This window comes from Coptis chinensis, chromosome 1 (assembly GCF_015680905.1).
Source record: "Coptis chinensis isolate HL-2020 chromosome 1, ASM1568090v1, whole genome shotgun sequence".
Lineage (NCBI taxonomy): Eukaryota > Viridiplantae > Streptophyta > Magnoliopsida > Ranunculales > Ranunculaceae > Coptis > Coptis chinensis.
Window position 1 is genome coordinate 46362174 of NC_141456.1, and position 16607 is coordinate 46378780.

General features: G+C 36.9%; 1 protein-coding gene across 2 annotated transcripts in view; it reads right to left on the reverse strand.

Moving 5' to 3' along the window:
- Positions 1-16607, reverse strand: part of GCT (RNA polymerase II transcription mediator) — a 30985-nt gene that overhangs the window by 3966 nt on the left and 10412 nt on the right. For both annotated transcript variants that reach the window (XM_086602811.1, XM_086602822.1), the window contains exons 10-20: positions 12628-12706; positions 12109-12450; positions 11947-12006; positions 9898-10120; positions 8401-8625; positions 5898-7277; positions 3767-4016; positions 3535-3670; positions 2614-2701; positions 2376-2454; positions 1389-1684 (exon numbers count right to left, since the gene is read on the reverse strand). In XM_086602811.1, coding sequence (XP_086458937.1) covers positions 1389-1684; positions 2376-2454; positions 2614-2701; positions 3535-3670; positions 3767-4016; positions 5898-7277; positions 8401-8625; positions 9898-10120; positions 11947-12006; positions 12109-12450; positions 12628-12706 — 3158 coding nt within the window. The remainder of the gene's footprint in view (positions 1-1388; positions 1685-2375; positions 2455-2613; positions 2702-3534; positions 3671-3766; positions 4017-5897; positions 7278-8400; positions 8626-9897; positions 10121-11946; positions 12007-12108; positions 12451-12627; positions 12707-16607) is intronic.

The following is a 16607-nucleotide window of genomic DNA, read 5'->3' on the forward strand; positions in this document are numbered from 1 at the left end:
GGGAAAACTATCCTAGTTCCGGTAAGGCGGTAATTCATTAGTACCAAAAGAAAACATCTGCAAATAAATGAAAAATAGATGTTCAGTTATTCACTGATGTAACAAAATGTGAGATCAATTGGACCTTATTTATTTTCTGTCCTCTTCATTTATTTGGATAAATTCATATTATTTTCAGCTGTGTTTCATTGAGACGGAAATAATAGATAACAGTTCTTCTGTTCCCTTGCTTAAATCACTTGGTATAATTAAAGGCTTAATAGAAAGCTTGGTAATGATTCTCCTTTTCTTTTAGGGACATGGATTATTTTATGTATGATCTAATTTGAATTGTACAACATTGTTAATATATGCAGGATAACAATTAATAAAAAAGCAGTGTAAAATATTATATCTTTCAGCAATGTGTAATTAGACCATAACTATCACTTGAAAATGAGGAGATCTAATGCGTGTATTCTCGGATTCCCGGTACAATCTTGTTCTCACTCCATGTATATTGGTTTTTGTTCCCACCACCTATATACATTCAACGAAAAAAGCAAGTGGAAGTTGGCGAAATAAGTCAATTAATCTTGCAAAAATAGTTCTTTTGAGTTTAGTTTTTTCTTTTAGAATTTCATTCAAAAATGAGTATATTAGCTTCCAAGAAAGGGGAATCTGTATGGCATTTGCATCGATACTATGACATCAAACTAGGATGGCACCCTTAGCCCATGCGTCATTTGCTACCCGTCCTTCCACCCTCCTAGCAACATATGAATATATCATGCAAGCGACACACTAAAGATCACCATACCCCAAACTAAACATGATGTCTTGATAGTTTAAGCCATCTTAAGGATAGTCTATTATACTCCTCACAAGAAAAAGATCCCAGACGTCTAGAATGATCTGGTGCACATCTCGATTTCATGATAAAACATAAACTCTATGATTCTTATCCTTACACAAGCCCTACATTAAAAGTTTGTAGCATTCAATTGTCATTGATGAAGTGACATTTACCTGCTGAACACTAAAACAAATTCAATTGGACATGCAAGGATCTTGTATATCTAACTAGATATAGTTCATTTCTATTTTCAGTCAGGATCTTTGTTTTGATCAAATATGCCCTCTTGGGCTCTTGTTAATAGACTTTCAAGATACTTGAACAATGGACTGTTGAGCTTGTCCTTCACATGTCAGTCAGTGCAACTAACACAGACAACTTCAGGTCTTCTAAGGTTGGTGATTTTTCATGTAATGTGGTTCCTGAAAGTTGTTTAATTTGTTTGACAGATCCTACATGTAAATAAATTAACAATAGTGAGCATGCACCAGCAAAGTTAACAATACAAATAGCAAATGAAGACACCTACGATATATCAAGATTTGTCCCTTACCATGCCAGGAGTATTGCTGCTTTCTTTATGATTCATTGTCGAACTTGAACCGAGTCGAAGAGCCTTGATAATGTTGGAAAGAGACTTAAGGAAGCTCCTCTTGTCCCAAGCATTAGACAGAGCTAAAAGATAATCACTAATTGAGCCCATAATAGATGCCTTACCACTTTCCATCTTCATCGATTGTGGGCAATCTATCATAATAAAACCAGAAGAAGCCCATTTTCCAGAGGCTAGATCCATCTGCCCTCCCATATTCTGGGGTGTATGCGTTCCCAGTTTGCAAGTTTCATAAACTGCAAAGATGGGACTTAGTAAGATCAATTACAAGAGTGATATACTGTTTAACATAAATAAGTGTTGAGTCATACTACACTGGTAGATGTGAAAATATTATCACCAATTTGGCGGAGCTTGTTTACCTTGCACATTTTACAACTTTACCAAAGTAGAATTCAAACTAGAACAGAGAATGTCTCAAAGACTTGGTAGGAGTTCCCCCAACCTAAATCCTACTAGAAAAAATTGAAGTCTACTCCAAACTTCTATTTCCAAATCACCCAAAGTATGATTGAAATCAATTTTTGTAGCATGTTCACATTCTCGACTTAAAAAAGAATGGGCCGGCATTGAAAATCAATATTTGGTTGTAGACTGGGAGAACTGATGTTCAAAGATTTTCGTCTTGGTAACTTCACTGTGGACTGGGAGTCTATTAAGTGTAATTTCGCATTAAGATTTTAGGCTTATTTTAGTTCCTTACTTGCTATATGAGCATATGCATTTTGTACTGATATTGGCTACCAATATCTATTTTAACCGAGGAAATAAATAAATCTTCTAAACAGAACCACCAGTGGCAATATAATCATTTCAAGGTTAGATAATTAAAACATGTTTTCTGTTTCACCCAAGTATATCAATTCTTCTATTTATGAATTGAAGAATATCAATATGTAAGTACAGAAACACAAGAAACGCACTCACCAGTTCCTAATTGTTGAAAAAAATCTGCAGCGGCTGAGGTAAGAGGATCAATGTCCGGGCATACAACATAATAAGTCATCTGCAACAGTTACTAAACAATAAGAACTGGGAGGTAAATGGACTGGTTCTTTGTCTACGCAAGTAGATATGGGGAGGCCATTTAAAAAAAAGGCCTTTAAGGCTTTAACACATCCAAAATGAATATATATCACAAGATTTCAAAATAACAAATGCTTACGGGCTTTGGTAGAGCATATGGTTCCAGAGGAGCTTTCTCCCAAAATTGCAGAGAGCTTGCCGATGTCTTGAGCCAATCATCCTGATACCTATTACGTAATATAAGCTTACTTTTAAGTACAAGTACACGAAATTTAAGGCTAGTCCCATATGAAATCGGCTGACTCATAACAGTTCACATGGTGCACAAGGAGAGTGAGACACATTTAAGTATTTAACATATCCCATCATGAAATATCCTAAACCAAATATCGAGAAGATTAATCAAGATACCATCTCACAGACTCTACATGGATTATGAGCCAGACCTTGCACAAGATGCAAAGTTCTTTGCCTTTTTATTTCAGTGACCATGTGTGGCATCTCCAAGAACAACATAAAGAAAATAACAGGCTGTCAATTATCCATGGGGTTAACTTGAGGTCTAAGTACATATCTAAATAGGACAGTCCTAAAATGGTAGATCCCAGACTTAAAACATGTATAACTACAAGCAGGAAATTTGCCGACCACCTCTGTATACACCTAGAATTGCTAGCATTATGATGCATGAGCATGGAAGTATATTTACTTAGTAGTCTAATTTAATTAGTAACAGGCTATTAGAGTTTCCTATTTGTTTTAGAACTAGGCTATTAGGTTATTTAGTAGTTTCTATTTTGGATTCCTACATAATAAAGTTTTTTATATAAAGGCATCTAGGCCTTCATTTTTAGATGGGTTATTATCAAATATTAGTTCTTTCAGAGTTGTTCTTCTAGTTTGAAGGTATAAACCCTAGTTTTAGGTGTTTGTTTTATTAATCATAATTGGTGTTTATCCATTGTTGAAGCTTCTGCCAACAAGATACATCATCACTTTAACTTTTTGAGCTTCTCCCAGATGCAAGGTAGAGAGGGATGACGGTAAGAATGATGCATACCCAACAAGTATAGAAGGCATAGGGAGCACAAGTAGTGTTGGACGAAGACGTGAGCAGCTCATTTGTTGCTCGGACTCTGGACCACCAATCTCTCGATTTAACCTCCTTTGGCTTGTCTCATCAACTCTAAGACAATCTGTGGTACAAGACGCTAAAAAGTGAGATAAGTTTTAATGAACAATTAAACAAACTGTATAAAATGTTATAAACATTGATTACAAAAAAGGTATACCTTTGAGGCCAGATGAACCACCAGAAGAATTGGTTGGGCTTAAAGGTTCTCCAACACCCAAAGTAATAGTACTTGAATCCTTAACATCACCTGTAACTGATTCACCGGAACATCCATCAGCATCACCTAACTGACTGCGACCTTTGCACCAATCAGTGATCAATAATGGACCATCCAAATTTCCAAATGCAGACTTCAAGGCTAGTTTTACATCTGAATTTAGCAAACCGATCACAGAAGATGCCTGAACCTGTTGCAAATAATAATTTGAATTAATATAATCACTAGAAGGGTGTGCAAGTTCGCATGCATGTTTTACATATGAAACCACTGTTACAGGCATCTAAAGCTTGCATTGGATTTGGGTGCAAGAGAAGCTTGGCGTCGTAATTGGGAACAAAAAAGCAAAAAAACCAAAAAGAGAAACAAGAAACAAGAAATAATAAAATTGTAGTGGAAGAATCTTAGTGTGACTTGTTGCAATCTGACATGTTTCTATGATAGTAACACTGTTAAATACAAGGGGACAAAGATGAACATATATAATTTGGACAAGGGCAAATCCGTCCCAATAGCGACTAATAAATTCATGACATACAGAATTGTTATTTGTTGAAGGGCAAAAAAATACAAAAATTTAAAACTTTAGTATTTATTCAGGGTAAGTAGGGAGTGAGAATATCAAAGTCAAAACACCAGAATTTATTTACTAGTGTAAGGCCAAACTCGTCCAAATTAGACAATAAGAGTGGAAGACAACATTGATGTAACTACCAAAGGAACATCAAAAGTGACATAGTAAGGCGTATGACAGGGTTAATTGGGATTACCAAAATAACGTTTTAGCAAGTTTCGTTTGATACTCTTTTTTTCCCTGCATTGAGACGGTGCCTTGTAGGTTCTCTGAAACTTATTTAGAAAGAGTAGACGATAAAACATACTAATAAAATTCTTATTTATCGCGGATCCCAAAATGGTGAAATGCCGAAATCTATCACGTAACGTCTTTCAGAAAAAGCTGAAAATTGTCAATGCCGTAATATTAATAATTTATAGCTAAGATTACCGATTGCAAAAAAAAATGTAACAGCACCTAAGCCAGAGATTACGAATCCGAGCACTCAGTTAACAAAACCCATCTTAGGATCTAGAGCATTTGATTTTCTTTCTTCTTGCTCTTAAGCGTGAGGCTTGATGTATATCATAAACTTTGGGGCATCCAAATCAAAACCAATTAGCAATGAGTGGAGAATCCCAGGAAATTATATACTATATTGCGAGGCTTTAAACATCCCATGTATGGTCTTAAGAAACATGTAGACAACACACTTGGGTGATGTGGAGTAAACGGGCCCTTTTGGCCAAATACAATAGCCTGATCTGATAGCATCTTAAACTTTGGAGCATCCAACTCAAAAACCAGGCAATGAGTGGAGAGGCCGCGGAACTTATATACTATAATGCAAGGCTTTAAACATCCCACGTGTGATTATACTAAAAATCACAACAGTCTCAATTATTATATTTTTATAGCCTTTAAATTTTCTACCAAACAAAATACAATAATGTCCGTAAGTCCACATCATAATGCAATGTTATAACTACAATTTAATAAACTAAATTCGAAAAATGGTTTTGAGTGCAATATAAAGGGTGTGCAAGTCATCATTGACAAGGCCAGAGACATACCAAATTTAAGTACTTGGTTTGCAACATGAACAATAATGCACACAAGGTTAAAAAAAAGGAAAATAAGAAAAGTGAAAAACGAACAGCATGAGCAGTTAGTATTAGACATCCATATATGCTGTGTTGAATAGAAAACTAATCCGTACACAATGAAAAATTCAAAACTAGCAGAATGATAAACTACAGCAATGAGATGTTAGATCAACTACGATTCTATGCGAACTCAATTATCAATTTCTTTTCAGATTTGTAGATGCAAAATGACATTACGGCATGTGGTGCTGTGCCACTTGCCTTGTCTTGAACATGGAAATCTGAATACAATGAAATGCCCAGAGGATACTACTATTACTACTATGCTATTAAGTTTTAATATTACAGATAAAACTTTCAACATTGCTCTGAAAATGGTTCAGAAGAGGTAGATGAATAAATAGCTTACATTGGCAGAAAGTGGATCGAGTAACTCCACACCAGCAATGTCCAAAGAATGACAAGCAGCTAAGAGCCCGCCGCAGCCTGCATGAACCATAGAAGGTCCACAGGAAAATCCACGACGAAACTGCTCCTCTAACGCAAGCCAACCAAAGGGACCATCACCATATTCAGCATCTAATGCGACATCCACAAATGAAGTAGCCTGTTGGACAAGTAGGCCCATTGCATCAAGAAGCTCTTGAAGAGGTTGCCTTTGCCCATACATAAGTCTATTTTCCTCATTGAACTGATTATGTTGAGAAGATGAGGTGTTATCAATAGTCGATGAACTTGTAGGTTTTACTCCTTTAGCAGCTCCAACAGATCGCCAAACACCAATAGGTGCATTAAGTAGCCCGTCAAGCATTTTTACATCAACATCACCTGCTATTCTAACCGGTATACTCTCTTTCTTCTTTACCTCATACCTGCCAGGCATCTTGTCTGAACCAGTTAGAGTGTCACCTTGAGGATGATCCGACATAGTATTTCCAGTAAACCTACCCAGCCCAATAGGCACCGGATTAGAAGATGATAATAGCAAATGTCGTATCCTGCACATAGAAGCTTGGAACATGAAACATTCCACCTCAGAAGCAAACAAAATCTCCAGAGAGAGCACAATATGCCTAGGTTCTCTTGTACTTTCAGTCCTTCCTCTCTTGACAGATTTGACAGCATTTGATGAATTATAACCAGAAAAGGATGAAGATGGTCTCAACCCCTCAGATGAAGCGATGTCTTTTTTACACGCAGTGATTTTCCAATCATGTTTCTCTTTCTCTAACTTGACATGAGTATAATATTTCTTGTAGATCATTGCAGGACTAGACTCAAGTCCAGCAGGACCAACTTTTCCACTCAACAGTATGCCAGGTTTCTCGTCTGACGCATCTACGCAAGAAGAAGGGGCCGTTGAACCATATACATAGCTATTTGGGCTTGAATTTGAGCTTTCTACCTTTCTAGATGTTGGCAGGTATGGGTTTCTAAAAGTCAGTGTCAACAACTCACTTGCAGGTGTTTCAACTGCCGTGTACTCTGGAGCAAATGTTATCATAGCTTCAGCTTTTGACAGAGTGTTGAATTCACCTGTTGACAAAGCTGAAGAATAGCTCCCTGGACCTGATGACCAAGTGTCCTTTGGAAGTTCTTGTTGTTTACTAAGAGACTCATCTGTGACTGCCAGTGGAAGCGGATTAAGGCTATCAAAGGATGGGAAATCTAAAACAGGCATAAGCATCTGATCTGTCACATCCATAGCTCCGGTGCATGGACTGCCATTGACATCGCCACAATCAAGAACGGAATAGGCAAGAGCCTGAGATTCGGCAGTTCCTGGAAGCTTCAAAACAGGAGAAATATTACTGTCACCACACAATAGACATAAATCGATGGTCATAAAACTTCCAAAAGCCGATAAATGTTTGCAGCGAAAAACCAACCAAATTAGAGTCTCAGTTTTAGATAGACCTCACTGTATAGTGGAAGAATAAATATGGGGAAACTTGAAATCAAAGATACATAGTTGACAACTAACACAGTCATATACCGATACTCATCCTAAGGATTAAACAATCCCAGTTTTGCACCGCACGGCCTTACCACATTCAGGAGTTAACTGTGCATGAGGTATTTTTAAAAAATATTTGAAGAACTAACCATTTATTCATTAGTTTCCGAGTATTATGGCCAACCTCGCTGTACAATAGTTTCCTGAGCCAATCCACTAAAAAATCCCTCATTCAGTGTGTGTGTGTGTGTGTGTGAAGCTTTACTGCAAATGCATTTTCTGGTATTTTGCATTTTTCATGATGAAGCTGAGGGACAGGAACATCACCCTTTCGTGGATAAATTGGGACATTTGGGGGCCTTCAATCAATAGCTAATCAGCGACAGCTATTACTTGTGGCTTTCACTAAAGGTGTATCATAGAGGGTTTTGTTTTAAACTTTTTCCTTTAATTGTAATAAGCTTATCTGCTTCTGCATGAGACCAATTGATGTAAACATTTCACGGTCTATGTAAATCCTCATGTTTCTTATGCTATCACTAAAAATAACTAACCTCCCAAGTCGAATACTAGATCTAATAGAAAGACGAATCCCTTGGGAGTGGACAAATACATCGTTCCGGGACTTTATTTTCAGATGGGATTTCTTGCTCAGCCATGCTTGATGACAGATTCTTGTTTTAGTTTTCACAGTTGTAGTTTTTCTCTGTTTTGCACTTGTATTTGTCTTTGTTAGAGTTCTAGGAGGACATCTCCCCAGTGGCTACTAGGGCCGAATTGTTTTGCACTTGTATTTGTCTTTCACAGTGACTTAAAGATGACACCATTTAGTGTCAAGATTTATGGAAAGAAGGGGTTATCTAGAGCATATAATTGCAAAGATGGTAGTTTGACAAAGCACTGCACCACTAAAACATAATCAATAGACGAGGCAATTTTATGGGAAGTAAAATACCTCACCAAATGGCAGAGAATCACTTTGAAATAAGTCACTAAAATCTCCAAAATCAGAAAGAAGTATTTGTATATCAATTTCCACTCTATCTTCATCATCCCAATCCCAACGAGATCCAACCTGATCCTTAGATCCAGTCGATGAAATGTTAACTTCCATATTTGTATATGTCACTATGCCAGTTTCACTGAATGATGTTGTCCCTGTGCGTTGACGCTTGGACACCTGCACTCAGACACAACATTCCTTCATTGAGCTTTCTACCAATATAAGAACTAACTATAATAAAATGGTGGAACCCCGAATCAACAAGATTCACCATCCAAGAATAGTGTCAGGATTCAGTGGGGGATCCAGGATTCTAGTTCAGGGTTAGCCAGTCTATAATGCAAATCATAACTATAATAAATAAAAAAAATGGTTGAGAAACACTGACATCCTGCACCTCAAAGTCTCAAACTAGTCATTTTTTGTATATTCAACAAATTTTGCTATTAATGAAACTTGAAATTAAGAAGTCTTTTCTATTAATGCCTTTTCCATCAAGTTCAACATGGGGTTCAAACAAAAGTTCCAATTTCTAGCAATTAAGATCCACTATAACAACTAGATGAAATATATAAGGATCAAGAAAAATATTTGAAGATCAAGAACTGGTTGAAATTCAGCCAAACAATCATACTAGTCCAACTCCTAGTCTCCTACATCTATCTAAATATTATAATTAAAGTTCTACATATTAATATTAAAGCTCGCACCCAATGTATTCTCCAAGCTCTATTAAAATTCCATGTCATCTCCTATTAAAACGAGAATTCAAACCCTATTGAAAAGGAAATTCTAGCACTTCTAATTAAAACAGGAATCCTTCTCCTATTAAAACGGGAATCACACTTCTAAATTAAGTCAACTATTAAAATGGGATCCCTCCCCAATTAAAAATGGGTTAAGAAATTAAAACGGGTTAGCAACTAAAACAGGAATCCTTTCCCCCAATTAAAACAATTTGTTAGAAAATTTATAAATGTATAGTTATGATTATTGAGCAAGTTTTCAAAAGAGTCGGTGTGTATGCATGGGCTACTTTCTAATTATAATTAAAGTTCGCACCAAAAGTAATTTTCAACTCTATTAAAAATTCACATCATCACCTAATAAAACGGAAATCATTTCTCTTATAACAACTCGGACTTCTAAATCAAAACAACATGGGAGAAAGGAGTTTTAAAAGCAACTCTAAATAAAAAAAACAACTCTTAAACGAGAATTCTTCCACTATTAAAATGGATTAATAAACTCAGCAATGACTGGTTTATTAAAATCCCATAATTTCTTGATAAAAGTACTCAATGCGTACGCACGGGCATACTGCTAGTAACTAGAGTATAACTACTTTCAATGTCATACAAGTACAAACTCTTTAAGCAAATACAAGTAGCAAAAAAGATGAAAATAAATAAACAAATATATAAATATATCACAACTTTGTTTTGATACCTGTTTAAAATCATCAGTCTCAAGATCTTTAGATAATAAACCAGATTGTCTACATGTTAAAGAATCAGCGTCGGCCTCAAGGTCCCCACCTCCAGAGGTCATCCGGCAATCACTATCACTAGATGTGCTACTAATGCTGCTGATGCTGCTATTGTTACTGTTACTACTGCTGTTTTGTGAGGGCACTATGGACTCAGCATCGCCAAAACTTCCGAATCCCAAACTAGGGTAATTCATGGAACAAGAAACAAAAATCAGAACAAAGCAAAACGAAAAACTGAAAACACATTTCAGGAACTACTATAACAGTAATAGAATGAAAGCATAATCTACGGAAGTCAACCTAAAACATAGAACTGGCGTTCAAATACATTCATGACCTTAAGCAGTCCCAAAGTACCATCCCAGTGGTAGGCTAAGAGATCCCAAATATGATAATGAAAGACGATAATGAAAATATTGACAGAGATGATGAAATACATCTCAATTCTCAAAGGATGATGCCAGTTTTGTGAACCTTTGGGTGTTTCTCTTTTGGGTCCTTTGGCTCTTTCACATTTTCTAGTTTTTTGTTGTTATTTTGCTGGTAATAGGCCAACTATAGGTAACCTTGGTTACCTGGGTTGGGTATTGATGTTATAGCAGTGCTGTTCATCAATATAAATAATTTTACTGATCAAGAAAAAAAACACAATAAAATTTTATTTCTTATTCACAAGTAAAATTATTTTAAAAAAACAACACTCATCAATGTTACGCCAAATTGTAGTGTATGATATTTCCAAACTTGCTAAAACAATTATCTGTAGTAACATGAAACTATTTTACTTTTATATGTTAATGATTTTCAAAAACTTATTACCATCAATTAACACATAAGGTTCAATAACAAGTGCAATGTGCTCAGATACTTGTTTGTAAGTAGTAAGGTCAAACCATGTATGTACTACATGCATTAATTCAATTTGAAGAACCTACTAAAAAGCCATTTTGGAATGGCGTATAGCCTTATAGGTTACGAAGCAAGTTTCAAAATTCCAACACGTAAGAATGCACAGACTTTAATACAAACCAAAGAAAGGTGAAAATGACACTTGCGGGTCAAAAATGTCATACTGTGAGTTTGATGTAACATGGAACAATTGACCTAGCAATCTTTATTATAATAAGTGCAAGCAGGAAGGAGACTAAGCCATGCTGACACTTGGAAGAGCTTCTTGAAGAAGCTAAAGGGATCAATCAGGAGAACTGGAAGACGGTTAGAGGGTCCAAATGTGTAAAACAAAAGGCCAGAGGAGTATAATAGACTTATAGACTTAAGAAGAACATATGTGGTTGGGGAACGCATCGTAGGAAAAGAGAAGACCATGAGGGGCAATATGGATAATCAACAGGGCATTATAAGGGGAGAGACAATGATGGAGGTGGTAGACAGCGGTAATAGGAAATCTTTTGGCAGAATGGTCGAAGCTGAATTTATGGATGATAGAATAGGGAAAGGAAAGAGTATCATGATGATAGCAGACAGAGTGTGAGACCGTAGAAAAACTTGTGAAGTTTGGGGAGAGGTGGGGTGTTCATGTATCAAGAAATAAGGAGGGGATTAGAAATGGGGTAGATGGGATTGAGAGACGAAGAATGGACGAAGAAAAGAGATTCCCAGGTGATTCAGGATTTTTATGCTAGTGACAACGACATGAAAGAGGATGAACATCCAACTTACAGCTGCTCAGACGATGGGTATGATTTGGAAGAAGTATAAATTAAGGGGACGGTGGTCCGGCTGGCTAGGTACAGGTGGTGAATTGAGGGATCATCTGGGAACAGTCTTTGGGTTTCTGATTATTTATTTATTTTATCTTTTGTTGCTCCCTTTTTAGGTGCTACGTTGGAGATGGGCAGAAGACTAACTAATTTGCTACTCCCTGCCTACCTTAGTTTGATGTAATTGGTTATGTAATTATATCAACACATATATCTTTTACCTATCATAGAAAAAGAAAAGTGCAAGCAGGGAGGAACTCAAAGATAGAGATGATCAGGACTAACCAATTCATCAGGAAACATGAACCGAAAAGTGCTGCCCCTGCCCAGTTTTGCAGCCAGAATCTGTAATTAACAATAACTTTACTCAGGTGCATATTGTAAAACAACAACAGATATTAATCAACCAAAAGGGTGCCAGTTCATTGATACCCAAAACAAATATACCTTTTTAGAGAAGATCTAGCAAAAGTTGTTTGCATCACAGGTACCACAACAGCCTCAGCTGGATAAATGAAAGTTCTCTCAAAAGCACCACAATAATCAGCTGACCCATGCTTCTGGTCAATTTTTTCAAGTGCCACTGTTGGTGATTCAGTAAGTTGATCAGTGGGCAGATTTCGCATAAAATTAGAACTAGATTCGACTGCCTTGTCCACAGGGCCAGGGCAGCCAAGGGTAACTTCCACATAACAACTTTGCCCTCTTAACTGGCAACCAGAAGCTTGAGCAACATTAGAAGGTACACTCAGAAAAGTGGATCCATTTGAAGCTTTAACCTTACTGGAACTGTTCATTCATGTCAAAAGCTAATAAATAAATAAACCAGGATTTTTCTAACACTCTTTATCTTCTTTGAGAGTAAAATATGTATATATAAAAATCACAAAACTTGGGAAAACACAAAATAAATATCTCCGTGATTACCATCTGACAACAGAATAAGGAGTAAAAGTGGCAACCTACCTGGAATAGACTTGCTTCACGAGATCACTTGGACAGCAACCACTAAGCTTACCCCGCATTCCATGTGGAGCAACAATGACTGGAAAATATCAAGGACCAGATAAAATTAATAAACAAGTCCCAATGAAATGGAAAGTTATTTACCTCAAAGACTAACCTTCAGAAAATATCAACACACCAAGATTCTTAGGTATACGGAGCTAACATACCAAACATATAGGCTCTGTTTGGACGTAACTGAATTTGTATTACTTAAAGCAGTTTAGGTGATCCAATTTTGCATATGAATTACTTAAAGAAGATTCTGCATATCCAAAGCAGTTTTGTCACAAATTTGCTTGTCAAGTGTTTGGTTCACAAAAACAAAAAAAAAAGGGGGGAAAAGAAAACAAAATTTAAATTTAAAATATATTCGTGTGATTATTAGGGAAAAAAAAAACCCAAATCAAATATTCCATCCAGAGTTCCAATTGATTATCACAAGCATATGTTACTTTTCAAGATTATTGACTCTCTTTCATCGTTTCTTCAATTACTAACCCAACTAATTCATGGAGCTTTTGAATGTTCTTAATGTGAGAATTCCAAATTCAATTGATAATAAACTGGACGTTTGTTATCCTCCATTGAGAGAGAGAAGATTTTTCCAGAATATCGACTCTCTTTGTTGAGAGAGAGAAGAAATGTAGTGAAGGAGAATGGAGGTACCGTGGAGACTTCTGGTTTTTAAAAACCATATTTTCTCTTTCTCTCTCATAACTTAGAAATGTGTTTGACCGTATCTCTCATATCCAATTGGATTTCTGTATCCTCACTTTTGTGTTCTCCCAATTCAACGGGTCCCATACAGTATTTACTCTTTTCTCAGACCAAACACTTAGATCACTTAAACAGGAACGCCATGTCACCTATTCATGTATATAATCTCCTAATCCAAGCTGCCAAACAGGGCCATAAGGAATTTCCATATCTTTGTAAGCCCATTCATAGATAAGCGGATAATATTTCATGGACAAAAAAGAGAAAACAGTTTTTATGGAGAATAAGGAAATACACAAGAAAAATCTAGAAGAACTCGTCATGCATTTAAGTACGGGAAATCTCTTGTCCCGTATGATAAAGGTTGTTATGGGATCAACTTGTGTTTTGTAAAAGGAAGACTCATAATTTATTTAATGGGAAAACAAAACTATCTAGTGCAACATTTGTTTTATAGGTAAAATATATATAGATACTAGAAATAGGATGAGATATCCTATAGTACAAGAAATGAGGAAAATGAAAAAAAGAAATGAAACAACAAAACCCTCGCATCTACTCATATTAGACTCCCATCTGGAAAGTCTCAAAAGGAAAAAAAGGAACATCTCAAAACTCGGCGTGCACTTTTATCCAGAAGAACAAAAGCGCTTTGATGGCAATAACCACTTTCACCATAGGTAACGAACTGTCTTCAAGATGTTTGTTATTGCTCTCCAACCATATACCCCATAGGATTGCCAAATGAAGAAACGGCAACCCTTCAAAGAATGGACTCTCAAATTCCGTGAGACTAATTGCTTTTTCACCGACCCAGGATAAACCCAAAAAACCCTAGATTCTAGAATATAGAAATACCAAATTCTTCAAGAAAAAGGACACATCAACAAAAGATGATTCACTGAATCCCCATCCCTCAAGCATAAAGGACAACAATTGATGATCATCTCTATAATATGTCATTCCTAAAATTATCAATTGTCAAGATTTTACATAAAGAAGCACACCAAACAAAAAAAGCTATTCTGGAATCCCAAATAATTTGAGTCAGAAAATTATGAAGGATGACTTTTACAGCACAAGGAATAAGATAACGAAGCTTAAAATAAAGTGATCTAGTAGAAAACATCTCTTTCTTGTTGATTGACCTAAGTCTCCTATCTTTGTCCGATCTCCCAGAAGAAATAGAATCTAGCTTCATTGCAAGTGTAGTCACATTCACTCTATCCCTCTCAGAGAGACGATTATAAATCCCAAGGTCCCAAGCAAAAGACCACTATCTTCCCTTGTAGACCAATGAACATACATGCTTATTTTTAAAGTCAGATGCAAATAATCTAGGGTATACCCACAACAGAGGCCTCTCATCCAACCAAACATCATATAAAAAACGAATATTATCGCCATTGCCCAAGTCATATCTAATATTTTTGCAAAACAACTCCCCTAGTAGTTTCTGAATGTCTTTCCTACCATCCAAACACCGCCCACGGATATGTACTAGCACTGTCCTAGATACTAAGCAAAGAAAGGGAAAATTACATACAACTAGTACATATCCGTCACATGTAACTATATTAGTATATTGCATTGCAGTGGGGGCGCGAGCGGAGCACGAAGATTCATGGAACAAAGTATAGAGAACATCAGTGAATCAAGGAGGAAAAGAGAACTCGTTAACCCCCAAAACAAAACCAATCAATTTCAGATGCTTACGATGCCAAATATACTTCTTCCCACTATGCATCTGTAAGGGGAATTTCTCGTCAATAACTAAACGACACATGGACGGGAAATGACCTGGAACAATAGATACCCAGAATGAGACAAAAATCATCGGATTAGTTCTAGAAATAAGTAATCTCGTGTTTATCATGAGTGTTTCATAAACATGTGCTAGTCACGTGACGAATTGCCTCTAGACATAACAGTTTTTCAAGTCGTTAGAAACTGATATAGACAGTTCCTGAAAAGATTGGGACTAAGGAGGACGGTCCTTGATGATAAGAAAGAAATCAAAATGACATATTTCTAAGAGTTACCTTTTGGGCCTAATCTTCCCATACATGACGGGTTATTATGACCTAAAAGGAAACTTGCCTCTGATAAGATATGGTCCAGATTCAGACTTCTAAGAAGAGAGGATTCCTAATAGGAAAACAGAGTCCAAAGAGGGAAGGAAACTCATAAGCGGTGAGGTTAACCCTAACCGTAGGACTCCTAAGGCTCCTCCTATATAAATAATAGGAATTCGCTCGTAGGAACTACGTGCAATAGGGTTTGATTATTCTAAACAGATAGGAATATACGTAGAGAGCTGCAAGGCGGTTCAACCCTGATCATTCAATCATCTCGTCCCTTTTCCATCATTAATCCCAAAGTTCTTCATCACACGACACATAAGAAGATAGGAAGATCGTAGGATACTCAGAAAATTCCCTACATCTTTAGGCGCCGTCTGTGGGGATTGTTTTGTTGCCAGAGCGTAACATGTTTTAGCAGCCACCTGATCTCCTCTGATTGTCTCGACTCTTCTGTTATGTGGGAATTTCAGATATTGGTGATAGGTGCTGGGAATAGCGCGGAGTCTATGCAGCCAGGTCCTGCCCAAGATCATGTGATAAGGTTTATTAGCTTTGACCACAACAAAATTAATGATGAGAGTTACCGGACCGGTGGCTACGGGTAGCTGGACCTATCCAACTGTTAGGATTTTGTCTCCGCTGAATCCATACAGGTTGGAGTGAGTGACGGCAATCTCTGAGTCAGGAATCTGCAGTTTCTTGAATGCGTCATAGTATAAGACATCTGCCGAACTTCCTAAATCGACCAATATACAATGCAGATCGTAATCACCAAAAGGAAATGTAAGAACCAATGCGTCCTTATGTGGTCTCTAGATGCCGAGACAATCGGCTTTAGTGAACAAGATGGGTGGATCTTTGTGGGACAACGTGTTGACCTAATGACAATCCGCAGTCAATTCGCTGTTCATGATTCTCATTTGCTTTGCAACGCACATTTGGTATCTCGCACCATTCTCTGTGACCTGTCCACTCCTCTTGCTTGCCTTTCCTGAGATCATGTTGATCTGAACATGAGTACATGACCATTGAGTGGTCCAGTTCTTGGGGGATCCCGACCAAATGTGCTAACCCCTCAGGTTACACCGCATTAGCCTGCTCATGTGCTATGAACTGTTTCAAGTACCCCCTCTCAAT